Source organism: Cryptotermes secundus, unplaced genomic scaffold (genome assembly GCF_002891405.2).
Source record: "Cryptotermes secundus unplaced genomic scaffold, Csec_1.0 scaffold1537, whole genome shotgun sequence".
Classification (NCBI taxonomy): domain Eukaryota; kingdom Metazoa; phylum Arthropoda; class Insecta; order Blattodea; family Kalotermitidae; genus Cryptotermes; species Cryptotermes secundus.
In genome coordinates this window covers 93,416-108,151 of record NW_019724612.1, presented here as the reverse complement: position 1 = coordinate 108,151, position 14,736 = coordinate 93,416, and the positions used below count along the sequence as shown (strand labels likewise).

At 38.2% G+C, this 14,736-nt stretch overlaps 1 protein-coding gene across 1 annotated transcript in view; it reads right to left on the bottom strand.

Annotated features, from left to right (window-relative positions):
• Window positions 1-509: 509 nt before the first annotated feature.
• The window catches only part of LOC111862569 (tyrosine--tRNA ligase, cytoplasmic), a 21,073-nt gene continuing 6,846 nt past the window's right edge, over window positions 510-14,736 (bottom strand). Inside the window, exons 5-12 of the mRNA XM_023848067.2 lie at window positions 12,878-12,999; window positions 10,355-10,495; window positions 4,604-4,789; window positions 3,998-4,240; window positions 3,454-3,543; window positions 3,125-3,275; window positions 1,775-1,913; window positions 510-756 (exon numbers count right to left, since the gene is read on the bottom strand). Coding sequence (XP_023703835.1) covers window positions 646-756; window positions 1,775-1,913; window positions 3,125-3,275; window positions 3,454-3,543; window positions 3,998-4,240; window positions 4,604-4,789; window positions 10,355-10,495; window positions 12,878-12,999 — 1,183 coding nt within the window. The 3' untranslated portion in view covers window positions 510-645. The remainder of the gene's footprint in view (window positions 757-1,774; window positions 1,914-3,124; window positions 3,276-3,453; window positions 3,544-3,997; window positions 4,241-4,603; window positions 4,790-10,354; window positions 10,496-12,877; window positions 13,000-14,736) is intronic.

Below are 14,736 nucleotides of genomic sequence, written 5' to 3'. Positions count from 1 at the left end.
TGCAATTAGTGAGAGCACCTCAAACACAAACTTTAATTCACGGTTTTGAAAATTGGACGTCTAACCAAAGTGCCTACCAGATATCTGACATATTGAACCGTATAAAGTATAAGCACTGAACCACAATAGTATATAATGGGACCTGAAAGTTACCAAAACAGATACCCATAAAGTATCTCCATTCCAAGTATTCTTTATCATGCTTCAGCAATTCTCCTATTCACAATAAATTCAGCAATATTATCAGCATTAAATATGCATGGTTATGGTTTTGATGGCGAATAATATCAGTAGTCAAAAAGGGTCAATAAAAATCAGTGTGTCCAAAGACTTGCCAAATAATCACAAACAGCTAATGAAACATCAGAAAAAGAGAGACTGGCAATGAGACTTATTCCAAAATGGAATTATACGACTTTGTGAAGTAAACTTATTGCTACATGCTGGATTAAATAAGAATACTTCATTTATTGCTCTCCACTATTTAGCAAAAAAATTTGAAATCCAAGTAAATGGTGTAGTAACCCTTTATTTATATCACAGCATTCAGGTTTAACAAGGAACTTGTACATTATATCCAAAAAGTTACTTCAATATATTACTGAAGAGCCCATGTTAAACAGCAGTACTTAATGAGACAGTGTCTCATTTAATTGGAGCATTCTTAAGGGACTTGCAAGTAATCTTGCCCGCTTTTGTACACAAAGCATTACCTTGCCACTGGGCCTCACAATTTGCTGTAGTCTTTAAATCCACCTGAAAAGAGAGGGAACAACCTACAGATATGGAAGGATAACATAGAGTAAAACATGTGAAATTAAGGATATGCACAAATGTACAATGTGTGTGTAGATTAACTGAAAGTACCCACGAAACTATAACACACACAAAAAAAATCACTCTTTGCTAACCCATATTAAAATTTATTCATTACACAGTATATTGCGCTTCTTGAAATTGATGAATGTGAGTGTTGGCTGCAGCAAGAAAGTGCCACATGTCACACATCTAATGAAACCATGCAGTTCTTGCACGAGGTTTTCGGTGATGGTCTCATTTCGAAAGGATTGTGGCCCCAGCGTTCACCCAATTTGTCACCTGCAGATATTTTCCTTTGGGGGTACCTCAAAGGAATTGTCTATAAAAACAACCCATGTACACTGGATGACCTCAAGAGAAACATTACGATGGCGATTAACAGCATCAGTTTACAGGTGCTCCATAAAGTGGCCTCAAACATGGTAAAAAGAGCTCGTGCATGCATTGATGAACAGAGAAGCCATTTTAAGCATATGTTGTAAAGACATGATTTGATTTAGCATTTCTAAGATGTAAGGCTATAAACATTAATAGTAAGTGCTGTATGTCTTGTAGTTTGTGCATTAAACCAGCAAAATATAATTACTTAGTGTGATGTGCGTGACTTCTTGATCTCCCTGTAGTGTCTATAACAAGCCCACTGTTTCACACACTATAAAGATCACTGTAACTGCAGCACACATAGTCTTCTATATCTTAACTAGTCGTTTCCTGGTAATGGTTTTTAACAATTGAGATTCTTCAGATTCCACATTCATGCCATTTCTGGCTGGCTACCATCTCACAAGTGAACTATTTCTCCAGAATGTTGTGATTATAACATCTTGGCACTGAATTCACTGCTCTTCACTGTTGCAGTTCAATTGTTGCTTGTTAAGAATATACTGCCTCGCGGCATGCATTGTGTCACTGCCTAGTAATGGGTCTATATGCTACAATATCATTTTACTTTTACCTGTAACTTTTCCCAAATCTTCTTTTTAGGATTCAGTACATCATCTGGAGTACCTGACTCATAGCCTTCTATAAGCACACAATCACCAGGTGAACTTCCTGTAGGTGGTATGAGTGGTTCTACAGCTCTTGGTTCGTCCCTGAAGTGACAGACAGAGAAAACTGGTAAAAAGTAAAGTAAAGCTATCCCTGTAACAGGCCACGAAGGCCCATAGGGTTGTGAGACGTTAAGGGTCCCACATTATCTAGATAATCAGCTCAAAGATGGCGGTAACTTTGTCATCCTTACGCGCCGGCCATGCTGAGAGGCTGAGTGAACCCCAGGGCCATAGTGCGACCGGTACGATTAGGTCAACTGAAAAAAATCCAATGACCTCATCGGTATTTGAACCCGTGACCTTCCGGCTTGTAGCATAGTGCCTTAACCACTACACTACCGTGTGCCCCCAGAGAAACCTGGTAGATGCCAATAAAATCTCTTTTGCATAAAGTAATACAACTTAATGAAGGTAAGAATACTTCAAAGTATAGATTGTAAGTGTTCAGATAAAACTGTTTTCTGTTGAGTTCAACACAAAATTTAATAAAACACGTAAATAATTTTATATTATTTATAGGTTGGTATGTCCGCTGTCCAGATAAATGTTTAAAGAGTTGGTCCAAAAATTAGTGGAAATAAATTATCATTTTTCATGAAAAGAATGAAAATGAATTATGTAAATTCAGTTTGCTGGTGGAAAGCAGAGCAGGTAAATGTAAAGTTGTCCCTGTGCTTAATGAATTAAGGACCATGCCATGAGGATGTATGATGCAGTGACAGTATAGCTCCACTATTCTTAACCTTGGCCCTATTTGGAGATGAGTGGTCAGCTTCATGTTCCTGATGCTTTAACCCCTAGGAAAGAGCCTCTGGTAACCAATCTACAAGCTGCTAGGTGGGTTGTGGAGCTGGTCTGGATGCTATGGAGCAGAGAAAAATCTCTTGCCCCTACCAGGAATCTTGTCCAAATTCATTGGGTTGCCCAGCCCACAGCCCAACTGCTATACTGACTGATCTATCTTGGCTTCTCATCAAAGCAAACATCTAGAATTTCATTCAAACTGCATTTTTTATTGAGAAATTGACAGTGTATTGCTATGATTTTGTATAGATATACTTTCTGAATAACAGAATGAAGTAATTTGCTTTGAACTTAAATGTGTAACTCAAAAACAGGGCTGAGGAATGTAAAGGTATCTCCGCAACACTATTTGCACCATTCCGCTAATACACCATTAATAACAATTCATTTTCGAATTTTCTATAAGTAATATTAATTTATAAGGAACATTTTGACATTTCTCTACTTACACAGATGCACAGAGGACCATACCATTTGACTCAATACCCCTCATCTTGGCGGGCTTTAGATTACATAAAACCACTACCATGCGGTCCTGCATCTCTTCTATTGGAACATAATTAACCAATCCACTCACTATTGTACGGGGTGAAGACTCACCTACGAGGATGAAGCATTTAAATGTTCTGTTAAGAATCAACATTTACGACAGTTTTCTTCCAAATAATGGTAGGTCACAATTACAAAATTTATTACAAATAAGAAATATATACATTTATATGCAGCAGCTGGATAATGAAGAGTAAATAATTAAAAATAATTTAAATCTTTAACTTACCCACATCTATTTTCTCAACATAGAGCGCATCTGCATCAGGATGTTTTGCAACCTCCACAATTCTGCCTATTCGAATATCCAAGCGATGTGGTGNTTAAAGAAAAGCAGTGGCACACATACAAAGAACCTGCACAAAATAACACATGAGTTGTGCTGAAAGCAGGAGGTAGCCACTGCAGCACATATAAGCATAGAGCAGGTATCTCTGTGATTTTGGTTTTTAAATATTAAAGCTAAATGAGAATTTAAAATTTTAAACCAATCGACGTGTGAATATTCATAAAACACAACTGACAAAATTAACAAGGGGAGTTTTGAAATATCAGGTGCTGATTGACGACAGAAAATGAACAATTGGAAATCTGGAATTTAAATGTTAATATTGAGTGCAGTGTGACAGCTACGTGAAGTGAAACACACCTGATGATGGCCGATTATGGCCGAAACATGTAGCGTGAAAGAAGGGGGACAAGAACTACAATAGAGTGTTACATTTACGACAGAGATTATAATATACATGTAGAAGTGTGGAATGTAACAGGATGCTTAAATATAATATACTTACTCTGTTTGCTTGGAGGTGGGTAAGCTTTCTCAGTCAGCTTCTTAAGTGCAGGATCTTCAAACTTATTTCTTATCGGTTCCAGTAATTTATTAATGTAACTTTCTACAGTAGCCTTTAAATCCCCTGGATGCACTTCTTCTTTACTGAATGCCAACTCCAGTTCTTCATATGTTAAGTATGTAGCATCTCCGCCATTTGCAGGATCACGAGATACTGTAAATCCTGTAAAGCAAAACATTTCTATAGTATGGTTAAACTACCATCTCCTTATTGAAAATTACATGGTTTGAATAAAGTATCCATCATCCTATTTCCAACGCTGTATCTCTGTGTTCCTTCTCAGATAAATATTTCTTTGGCATTCACACATTTATCAAGTAAACATTACTTACTTACTCATGAAGCTGTGCCCTTCTTGAGAATCACGTGAAACATATAAATACATTGTGTGGACAGAATGCAGAGATTCAGTATGTTAAAGCAGGTGGCACATACAGTAACCACTGTCCTTTAAAGAATTAATAGTGGGGTGGGGAGATGAAATTGGGACAATATCCAGTTTTTTAACTATAATTATTGCCTTACCTTCACCTTCACGGAAGAGACTGAACAACACATGCTTGACAAATGCTAGTACACCATTATCTGCCACGTTGCCTGGTTCGCAAAAAGCTTTCTTCAGTTTTTTCTTGACAGCTGCTGGAGTATCCAGAAGATCTATTTTACTGTCTTCTTCTGAAGATGACATTTTCCCTCCTGCAAGTCCTGGCACTAAAAATAAAGTTATACTTGGAACTAATAATTGGTTTTTAGGATGAATGTAAAAGTCCTGGCTAATTATCCTTTCCCCCTGGTAATTTGTAGTAATGGTTTATTTAATGATCCTGTCAGTATATCTTTTTTATTGCTAGTGGGGTGGGACTAAGTCCCTTGTACTGCTGCCACTTCTGGCCTATTGTACCAGCCCCAGATGATAGGTGAGGGTGATTGTGGAGAAAGTGGTGGAATGAAGATTGGCAGGGGAAACTGAAGTACTCGGAGAAAACCTCCCCAGTGCCACTTTGTCCACCACAAATCCCACTTGACCAAACCCAGAATCGAACCCGGGCCGCCATGATGGCAAGCCAACGACTATCTGCTTGAGCTATGGCGCGGCCTATGCTCTCAGTACCTAAGACTTCATAATGCTGAATGGCAGTATAATTAATGAATAATGAATTGGAAAGGATATGGATGGAGTCATGGCCTAATTACATACTATCCTGAAAATTTCCTGGAGGGAATGAAAAAGCCAAAAAAAATCATGACTCCTTGAACCAGGCTAGCCCAGGTCTTTGTTTTGTCTTATCATGCAGAGAAGTCAGCGATTTCTCATATGTGAGATTTGATGTTCTCATGGCAGTGACTATGAAGAGAACTATTTTCTGGGATGTCATATAGCCTGACAAAAATTTCAGAATGTTTCAGAGGAATATTCTGCCTTCACTGTCAACATCAAGGAGTTAGCTTTCTTTGTCAAGGGTATGCTTTGACTACTTTTCAACCCTGAAAATGGAAGCAGAATGTTTCTCTAACATGTCAGCAAACTTCTCCCACACTGTATGGCATAACACATCAGACGACAATTCTCTCAAATTTCTCACGTTTGTTTGTACACCAGGTCTATACCAGGCATCTAATGATTCTCCATAGGTTTATGGCAATGGTCAGTTCATTTTATGAATGGTATATTGGACAGTGGCCATTGTCTGAAATATTCTGATATACATGGCATGTGGATTAGCTCTACTCCCTCAGGTCTTCAGGTGAACCAACTCCAAAATGTCACCTACATGATATAAACCTAAGACGTTGGTCAGTGGTAAGTACAAAACACTGCAAACTTGATAATGTTAGCTAATTAAAGCACTGATGTGTTTTGATTATCAAATCATTCAGATTACTGTATTCTTAAATAGAAAATCGATTTTTTTAGTAAAATTATTTATTCAAAAGATTTAAAGCACATTTTATTTATCAATGATTGGAATCCATGCACATTAAATTGCAACCCAGGCTTAGGGCAAGCAGTCACCAGGTTATGTCTTTCACTATCTCAATAGGCAGGTCCATTAATGCACCATATTAAGTTTCTAAATAATTTATTTTTACTGCAAGGAAGTAAAATGATTAGATTAAATTTGTAGTTTTTGGAGGTGATTTCTTTTTAATATTGTAATGTCAGCTGAGATTATGGGAGTTCAAATTAATGTGTGATTGGATTACCAAGGTTCCACCGTATTCATTTTATAAACAGGCCACTGTCAGACACTTTTAGCAAATCACAGTTTCACAGTATTATTCTGGGATTCAACTTGAGGGACTAAGAAATAAGTTAGATTTAGTGGGAGTACAGGAGATCAGATGGGACGGAAGTGGCATTATACCAGGAGGAGAAATATACATTTTTCTATGGAAAGGAGAATGAAAAACATTAATTAGGTACAGTTTTTTTTTATTACATAAGAGAATCGTATCAGCAGTTAAGAGGGTAGAGTTCGTTAGTGATAGGATATCATATATAATCCTAAAAGGTCGCTGGTGTGATATCAGCATTTTGAATGTTCACGTCCCAACAGAAGATAAAATTCATGACATAAAGGACACGTTCTATGAAGAACTAGAACATGTATTTGATAAATTCCTGAAGTACCCTTTGAAAATTTTGTTAGCAGATTTCAATGCCAAAGTACAGAGGAAAGACTGTTTCAAACCAACAATTGGGAATGAGAGTTTATATGAAATTAGTAATGATAATGGAGTTAGAGTAGTAAATTTTGCTACATCAAAAAATCTTACTGTCAAAAGTACAATGTTCCCGCATCATAACATCCATAAATTTACTTGGACATCTCCTGATGGGAAGATACACAATCAAATCAACCACATTTAGATGGATAGGAGATGGCATTCAAGTACGAGGGGGTACCCAAAAGAAACCGAACTTATTTTTTTTTAAACTTATTTATTCAAATTTTAAGCACAAACCTTCAATCCCCTTCAAAGTACTCTCCACTTACACTAATACACTTGTCTAGTCTTTTATTCCATTTTTCAAAACATTGTCTAAATTCATGTTTTGAGATGCTTGACAGCGCCTCCGNTTTCATGTGTTCGGGCCGTGGAAGGACGACCAGAATGAGGTTTGTCATCAATTGACATTTCACCATTTTTGAAATGGGAAAACCACTCAAACACTTGAGTTTTCCCCATAGCATCGTCCTTGTACGTCCTTTTTAACATTTCAAGAGTTTCTGTTCCACTTTTCCCGAGCAAAAAGCAGAATTTCACCGCCGCATGCTGTTCACGAAAATCAGCCATTGCAAAAACGACGATCACACAAAACAGTTGTCACTATAAACTCTGCCGAAACTAGTTCTTACCTTCTGAAGCAATGGTAGTTGGCTTATCGACTCAGGAATGTTAGCTCTATGCGCTCATAGCGGCAAAACGCGGTTCTACAAAAGCTCTGCCCACAAAAAAATTAGTTTGGTTTCTTTTGGGTACCCCATCGTATACTTGATGTCTGATCATTCAGGGTAGCAGATTGTGATACTGACCACTACCTGGTGGAGGCAAAGGTTAGGGAAAGACTGGCAGTGACAAAACAAACAATGTACATAGTTCATATGAAGAGGTTCAATATCAGGAAATTAAAGGAGGTAGAGGGTAAATCACAGTATTGTCTTGAAATCTCAAATAGGTTCACAGCCTTGGAAAACCTGGACACTGAGGTGGATGTTAATAAAGACTGGGAAACTATTAGAGAGAATATCAAAATTTCTGCCAAGGAGAGCCTAGGTTATTATGAACAGAAGAAGCATAAGTTATGGTTCGATGAAGGAGGCTCAAACTTACTAGACCAAAGAAAAGACAAATTGCAGTGGTTACAGGATCCAAGTGAAATAAATAGATAATCTGAAGAATGTAAGATGCAAAACCAGCAGGCATTTCAGGAATAAAACGAGGGAATATCTGAAAGAGAAAATTGATAAGCTTGCAATGAACAGTATGAACAAGGATATTAGACACCTGTATAAGGGAAACAAATTACTTTAAGAGGGGTTACCAACCTAGAAGTAACTTAGTGAAGGATGAGAATGGTGATCTGCTTGCAGATTCCCACATTTCCACTTCATATTAAATTTTATCCAATATTCTTCTCTCAAGGTTAAGTCCATACATACAGATGAAATTAATCAGGATCCTCAGTGTGGATTTTGATGTAGCAGATCAACTACAGATTAGAGCTTTTGCATTTGTCAGATATTGGAAAAAAAAATGAGAGTACAATGAGACAGTACATGGGCTGTTTGTAGACTTCAAGAAAGCCTATGAATCAGTCAGGAGGAAAGTATTGTACAATATTCTGGCAAGAGTCTGGGATACACATGAAACTAGTTAGGCTAATTAAAATGTGTTTAAACAAAATGTATAGTGAAGTCCACATAGGTAAACAGTTCTCTGAGAAATTTCCTATCCAGAATGGTCTAAGACATGGAGATGCTTCATCACCACTCCTTTTCAACTTTGTTTTAGAATATGCCATTAGGATGGTCCTGGAAAACCAGGTGGGACTGAAATTAAACGGGACACATCAGCTGTTGGTCTATGCCGATGATGTGAAGCTATTGCCACACCTCTTTCAGCCCGTTCACCTCCGGAATAATACACTGTATAATCACCGCTTCTTATTTCACCTTGTCCTTTCCACCGCACTTCGCTGACACCTAGCACAGACACTTCATTCTTCTGCATTTCCATTTTCAAATTCTCCAATTTTCCTGCCTGATTCAAGGTCCTGACATTCCATGTTCCAATCTTGTATCCATGCTGTTTCTTCTGATCTTCGCACTTTTTCTTGTTGTAACGCCTGCATGACATTTCCTCTAGAAACACTCCCCCCCGGAGATATAGATACCATAGAGAAAAAAACACAGACTTTAATTGATGCAAGTAAAGAGGTTGGTCTAGAAGTAAACACAGAGAAAACTAGTACATGTTGCTGTCTCATCACCAAAATGCAAGGAAAATCATGACATGACAATAGAAAACAGATGTTTTGAAAATGTGACACAGTTCAGATATTTGGGAATGACGTTAACAAATTAAAACCTCATTGAGGAGGAAATTAAGAGGAAACTGAACTCGGCTAATGCTTGCTATCATTCAGTCCAGAACCTTTTGCCTTCTTGCTTGCTGTCCAAAAACATAAAAATCAGAATATATAAAATTATGTTTAATTTTGCCTGTGGTTCTGTATGGGTGTGAAACTTGGTCTCTGACATTAAGGGAGGAATATACACTGAGAGTGTTTGAGAACAGGGTGTTGAGGATAATATTTGGACCTAAGCAGGATGAAGTGGCAGGAGGCTGGAGAAAACTGCATAATGAGGAGCTTTATAATTTGTACTCTTCTCCAAGTATAATTAGAATGATCAAGTCAAGGAGGAAGAGGTGGGCAGGGCATGTAGCACGTTTGTGGGAGAATAGGAATGCATATAGGATATAGGTGGGAAAGCCAAAAGGAAAGAGACCATTGGGAAGACCAAGGCGTAGGTGGGTGGACAATATTGAAATGGATCTTAGAGAGACAGGATGGGATGGTATGGACTTGATTGATCTGGCTCAGGACAGGGACCAGTGGAGGGCTCTTGTGAACATGGAAATGAACCTTCAGGTTCCATAAAATGCTGGGGAATTCTTGAGTAGCTGCAGATTTGGCTTCTCCTCAAGAAGGGCTCAGCTCCGTAAGTAAAAATGTGAAAATATTAGATAGCAGGATGATGTACAAATAAACATGCTAATGAAGAGTACAAAGTGTGAAAGTAATAAAAGAAATAAAATACACAGATAATTTTGGCTCCATAAGGCATACACAGACAGTAGAAAAAAAAGATTATAACATATCATAATAACTTAATTACACAAGCACAACTGTACTTAAATATTAGTTGTCAGAAATAATAATGTGTTGAGTTATGGAAGGCTGACCTAAAATGAATTCTGAACAAGCCTGAATTGAATTTAAAACAAGTACCCTACCTTACAGCTTTGCCACCTGATGCCAGTGACAATCGGCCTCTCTTCACATACTGCTTACCAGCAGGGAAGGCAAAGGAAGGGGTACCAGAAGCAACTGTGGAGCACAAAAGGGAACTGGAGGCTGAACCAAGCAGACCAGGCAAGGGCAAGCAATGATATGAGCTGTCTAGAAGCTCTAATGTTTACAAAAGGACCTTTCTTATATTCCAGATAATCTGTCTTTTAAGTAACCATCAGTCTGTGACTTCATACCCATTGGATTCATAAGATGTATCCTCTTTGCATATCCCAACTGAGGTAGGTATTTCTCTGCAAATGTAAATATTTTCCGCTGGTCCACTCCTCCAAATTGAGCATCCACATGTAAATACTCTTCATCTAGTGCTTGTAGCCCTGGTATACCAAACATCAAGAATTGAAAAGTCAATGGTTATGATTTATGAATATAAACAAGTACTCTAAAAATGACCTACATTAACTACAATGTCCAACAAGTAGCCATAAAAATTAAAATTTAACAGTACACTACAATGAGATTACCCATGCACATAGGGACAAAAATATTCACTATAGGTTACTTTTACAGTGACTAAAAGAAAATCATAAAAGTAAACTCAATCATATAATAATTATAATATTCTTTATAATTTTAACAAAAGTTTAAAAGTTCATATAAAAGAAACTCAGAGAGGTTGGAATTGATACCAGTGATACGGCAACATTTAATGTTTTAAATTTAAAATAAGAAGCTGTGTACAATGTAGAATCATTAAGCTACAAAACATTTTAATTTCTTCCTAAATACTACAGTTATTCTCATAGACCTTATGTTCAGCACCTTCAATCATAAACAAAAAACAAAACAAACTCCATGGTTTTTAGTCCGCAAGCGAACTATATCGACCGACCAAACGACCACTACTTGTCGGCAAAGTTTAGTGCTAACTTTTGCGGATAGAGGGTGTCACATGGTCAGCGCAACAAATCCCCACGGTTGTTAATTTCGGTTTTGTAGACCGGAGCCACTATTTACTTGAAATAGGTCCTTAATTATCATCACGAGCCTGAGTGTACCCCGTTCCAGACCCACTATTTCTAAGAAAAAATCTGGTAACACCGGGAATCGAACTCAGACCTCTGGATCTGTAGCCAGGAACGCTGACCAGTACACCACAGAGGAGGCCGAACTTCAATCATAAACAACATAATATGCAAAGCTACAGAATATTTTAATTTCTTTCTAGATACCACATGTAATGTAATCCACCATGTGTTAGGATTAGGTGACTGCAATTATATGCAATATAATTTACAGTACTGTCCAACATAAACAAGCCCTAAAAACTTCATTTCATCACTAAATAGCTTCTACACTATGTAAGCTGCCATGATTTAAGGTTATGATTAAGGTTTATAAACATCCTTTGAATTGTGTCATGTGATATGTTGTGCAATATATTTGTGATGAGGTAAGTGTCTGGCAGTGGAATATCTGATGTGTGAACAAATGGAGAATTTGGTTCCTCTGGAAATGAAACACACTAGAAAAGCATACTGCAGCATGTCCAGGATTACCCTGACTATATAAAACACCTATATAAAACATATATATGCTGAAAATATTCTGCTCTGAGAGAAAGTTTCTGTAGTCACAGAGCTGCCCAGTGTCACTAGTATTATTTATGATTTATATCAATGTTTTCAGTAGCTCAGTAATGTCATAGTTACTGTTTAGTGACCAGAGATAGGGTTTGGATTAATTGGATTTATGGGACTCCTGAAACTCATAAATACAATTAGCTATAGTGCTATCACTAATTCACACTCACTACTATTCACTAGAGCACACACTAAATCTTCCCGTCTCCCGTGTCTTCGCCGGATGTCACCTGGTAAAAGTTCCCAATGCCACAGATTCCTCATCTTCTAGGTTCACATCCTTATTGGTGGCTATTTCACATCATGACCTCTGACTTTGCCCGGCTGGGACTGCCTGCATACACTCCTGATATAGGCTCTGCATGAACCCAACAGAGAACATTGCCTCCAAAGGTTCTTCTATTGTTACATGCTAACTGCTGCTGCAGTAATGTGACTCAGTTGCTGTGGAAACACATTTACAGAGCCATTCCCTAACAATGGATGTCTCTTCTAGCTCCACAATTCTGTATTTGAGCCATCATGTCACAATACATATACAGTGAAACGCCCATTTACAGTTGCTTTGAAAGAACTGGATTTGAGCACTAATAGGACGATATACTTAAATGGAGGAAATTCACACCGAGATTATTGTCTTGGGATTACTGAAACTGAACACTAAGTGGGAGGACACCTTAAACTGAGGAATTAAGGGGATCTACTAGAGTAAAAAATGTCAGCAAGAAATATTTTCAAAATGAGTGTCTGGCAGTGCTCCTGATACAAATATAAAACCAATTTTACAGAATGACTTTCATGGCTGTGAAGAATCTCTCAAAATTCCCATTAAATTTCAATGGGCAGTTTGTTAGTATCTCATAGTGCACTGCCATTATCACTGTACCATGAAACCTAAATCCTGTTTTGGATTTGAGGTTCTCGCAGCAGTGACCATGAAGAGTTACATCTTCTGGTATATAATGTCCTGCAGCTCTGCTTCTTGCTGGTTTCTGAATTGGCTTATGTTCTGACACTAAAAACGGAGACAGTATGTGCCTCCACGACATAATTTGCCTCTCACTAGACTACAAGGCATTACATTCCAGAAGACAGAATTCTTCTAAATCTTGTTACCTGGATACAGAAGCCCAGAGAGTATGGGGTGTTCAACCTGCTTGACCACTTCAGCACCAGCTTTCTTGGCGTCATGCTCTGTGACAATAGAGCTTAATCTGTACACATCCAAAGTATACTCCCTGCAAAAGAGAAGCATATCCCTTTATTACACATTGCTCTGGAATTATAAATACATTTGCATGTGTGTCTGTACAAGCACACACACATCCAAAAGGTTTTTATTGATACATAATATTATGGCACATCGGCACATACCTACATTCTAAAACTAAAAACTAAACTCCTTGGCTTGAGTCCACAAGTGAACTACACCAATTGAGCGACCACTGCTTGCCGGCAAAGTTAGTGCCAACTTTTAGCGAACAGGTGTCACGTGGTCAGCACAACAAATTCCTACAGCCGTTAATTTCGGTTTTCTAGATTGCAGCCATTATTTCCTTGAAATAGTCCCCAGTTATCCTCACAAAGCTGAGTGGACCCCATTCCAGACCCACTACTTCTCAGAAAATCTGGTAGCACCAAGAATCGAACCCTGACCTCTGGATCTGTAGCCAGGAACTCTTGACCACTAGACCACAGAGGCGGTCACCTACCTCAATTCAAAGACCTAAATTAAAAAGTAGTGTAAAGTGAAAATGCAGCTGTGAAACTTAAACTGTCATAAGTGGACCTTACCATACATTTTGGGTGAAGTAAGGGGGGGGGGGGATTTATGTATATATATATATCTCTATAAAAAAAAACAACCTCCATGGTTTTAGTCCACAAGCAAACTATACCAAATTTAGTGGATAAAGGGTGTCACGTGGTCAGTGCAATGAACCCCATGCCCATTAATTTTGGTTTTCTAGACCAGAGCCGTTATTTCCTTGAAATAGCTCCTCAATTATCCTCATGAGGCTGAGTGGACCTCATTCTAGACTCAATACTTCTCAGAAAATCTGGTAGCGGCAGGAATCAAACCTGGACCTCTGGATCTGTAGCCAGGAACTCTGACCACTAGACCACAGAAACGGTCATATATATCTATACGCATAAAACACAAATTAATCACAACCTTCTCACATAATCTACATGCATACAAAGAAGGCCATAAAATATGTTGGAAAGAAATGAAGGGCTTGCATATTGAAACAAACACCACATACAGGAAATATAAGGAATCCACCCACATGCCCCTGGTAGATCATCTGATCAGTCAACCCAGCTTGGACATCTCTCTCATCTGGATTTCCATTATTGCAGCCGAAGTTGTAAAACCAAAACTCCGTCCAGTGCAGATTATGTGAGATAGCTGTTTTAATGTTGGTACCATACAGAGAATTTGTCTCTTTAGTGATGGCTTATATTCTGAAAGTACACTGATTTTATAGGCACTAGCCATTAAATAATGCATGGACATAGGTGCTAGGCCCCATGTGTGTGGAGTTCTTTAATGTTTTTCATGCCTGGCTTAACTCTCGCTGATGATTGATGTGGTTGGTTTATATGTCCTAGCTTGTACTGGTGCTGGCGTTCAGATAGGGGCTAGCCCTATAAATTGGGCCGAGCTGAGTAGGTTTTTAGCCGAGGATGGAAACAGGTAAAATTATAGTTTTGTATATGTTGAGGATCAAATTTGGGGATTGAAAATTTAAGTCATTACCTAGGTGCCTGGAGACTTGCGAAAAGTGTTTTGCAGTGAAAGAGCAAAGATGACAACACATGGACACGCAATGAGGTTAAGAATGCGATAATCAGCATTCATGCGTAATACCGTATGCAAGACGCTCCGCTAACTAGGCCACTGGAGATGGTCATATGAGTAAATACACAGCGATAAGACGCAAGAGGTCCACCCCCAGCCACATAGAATA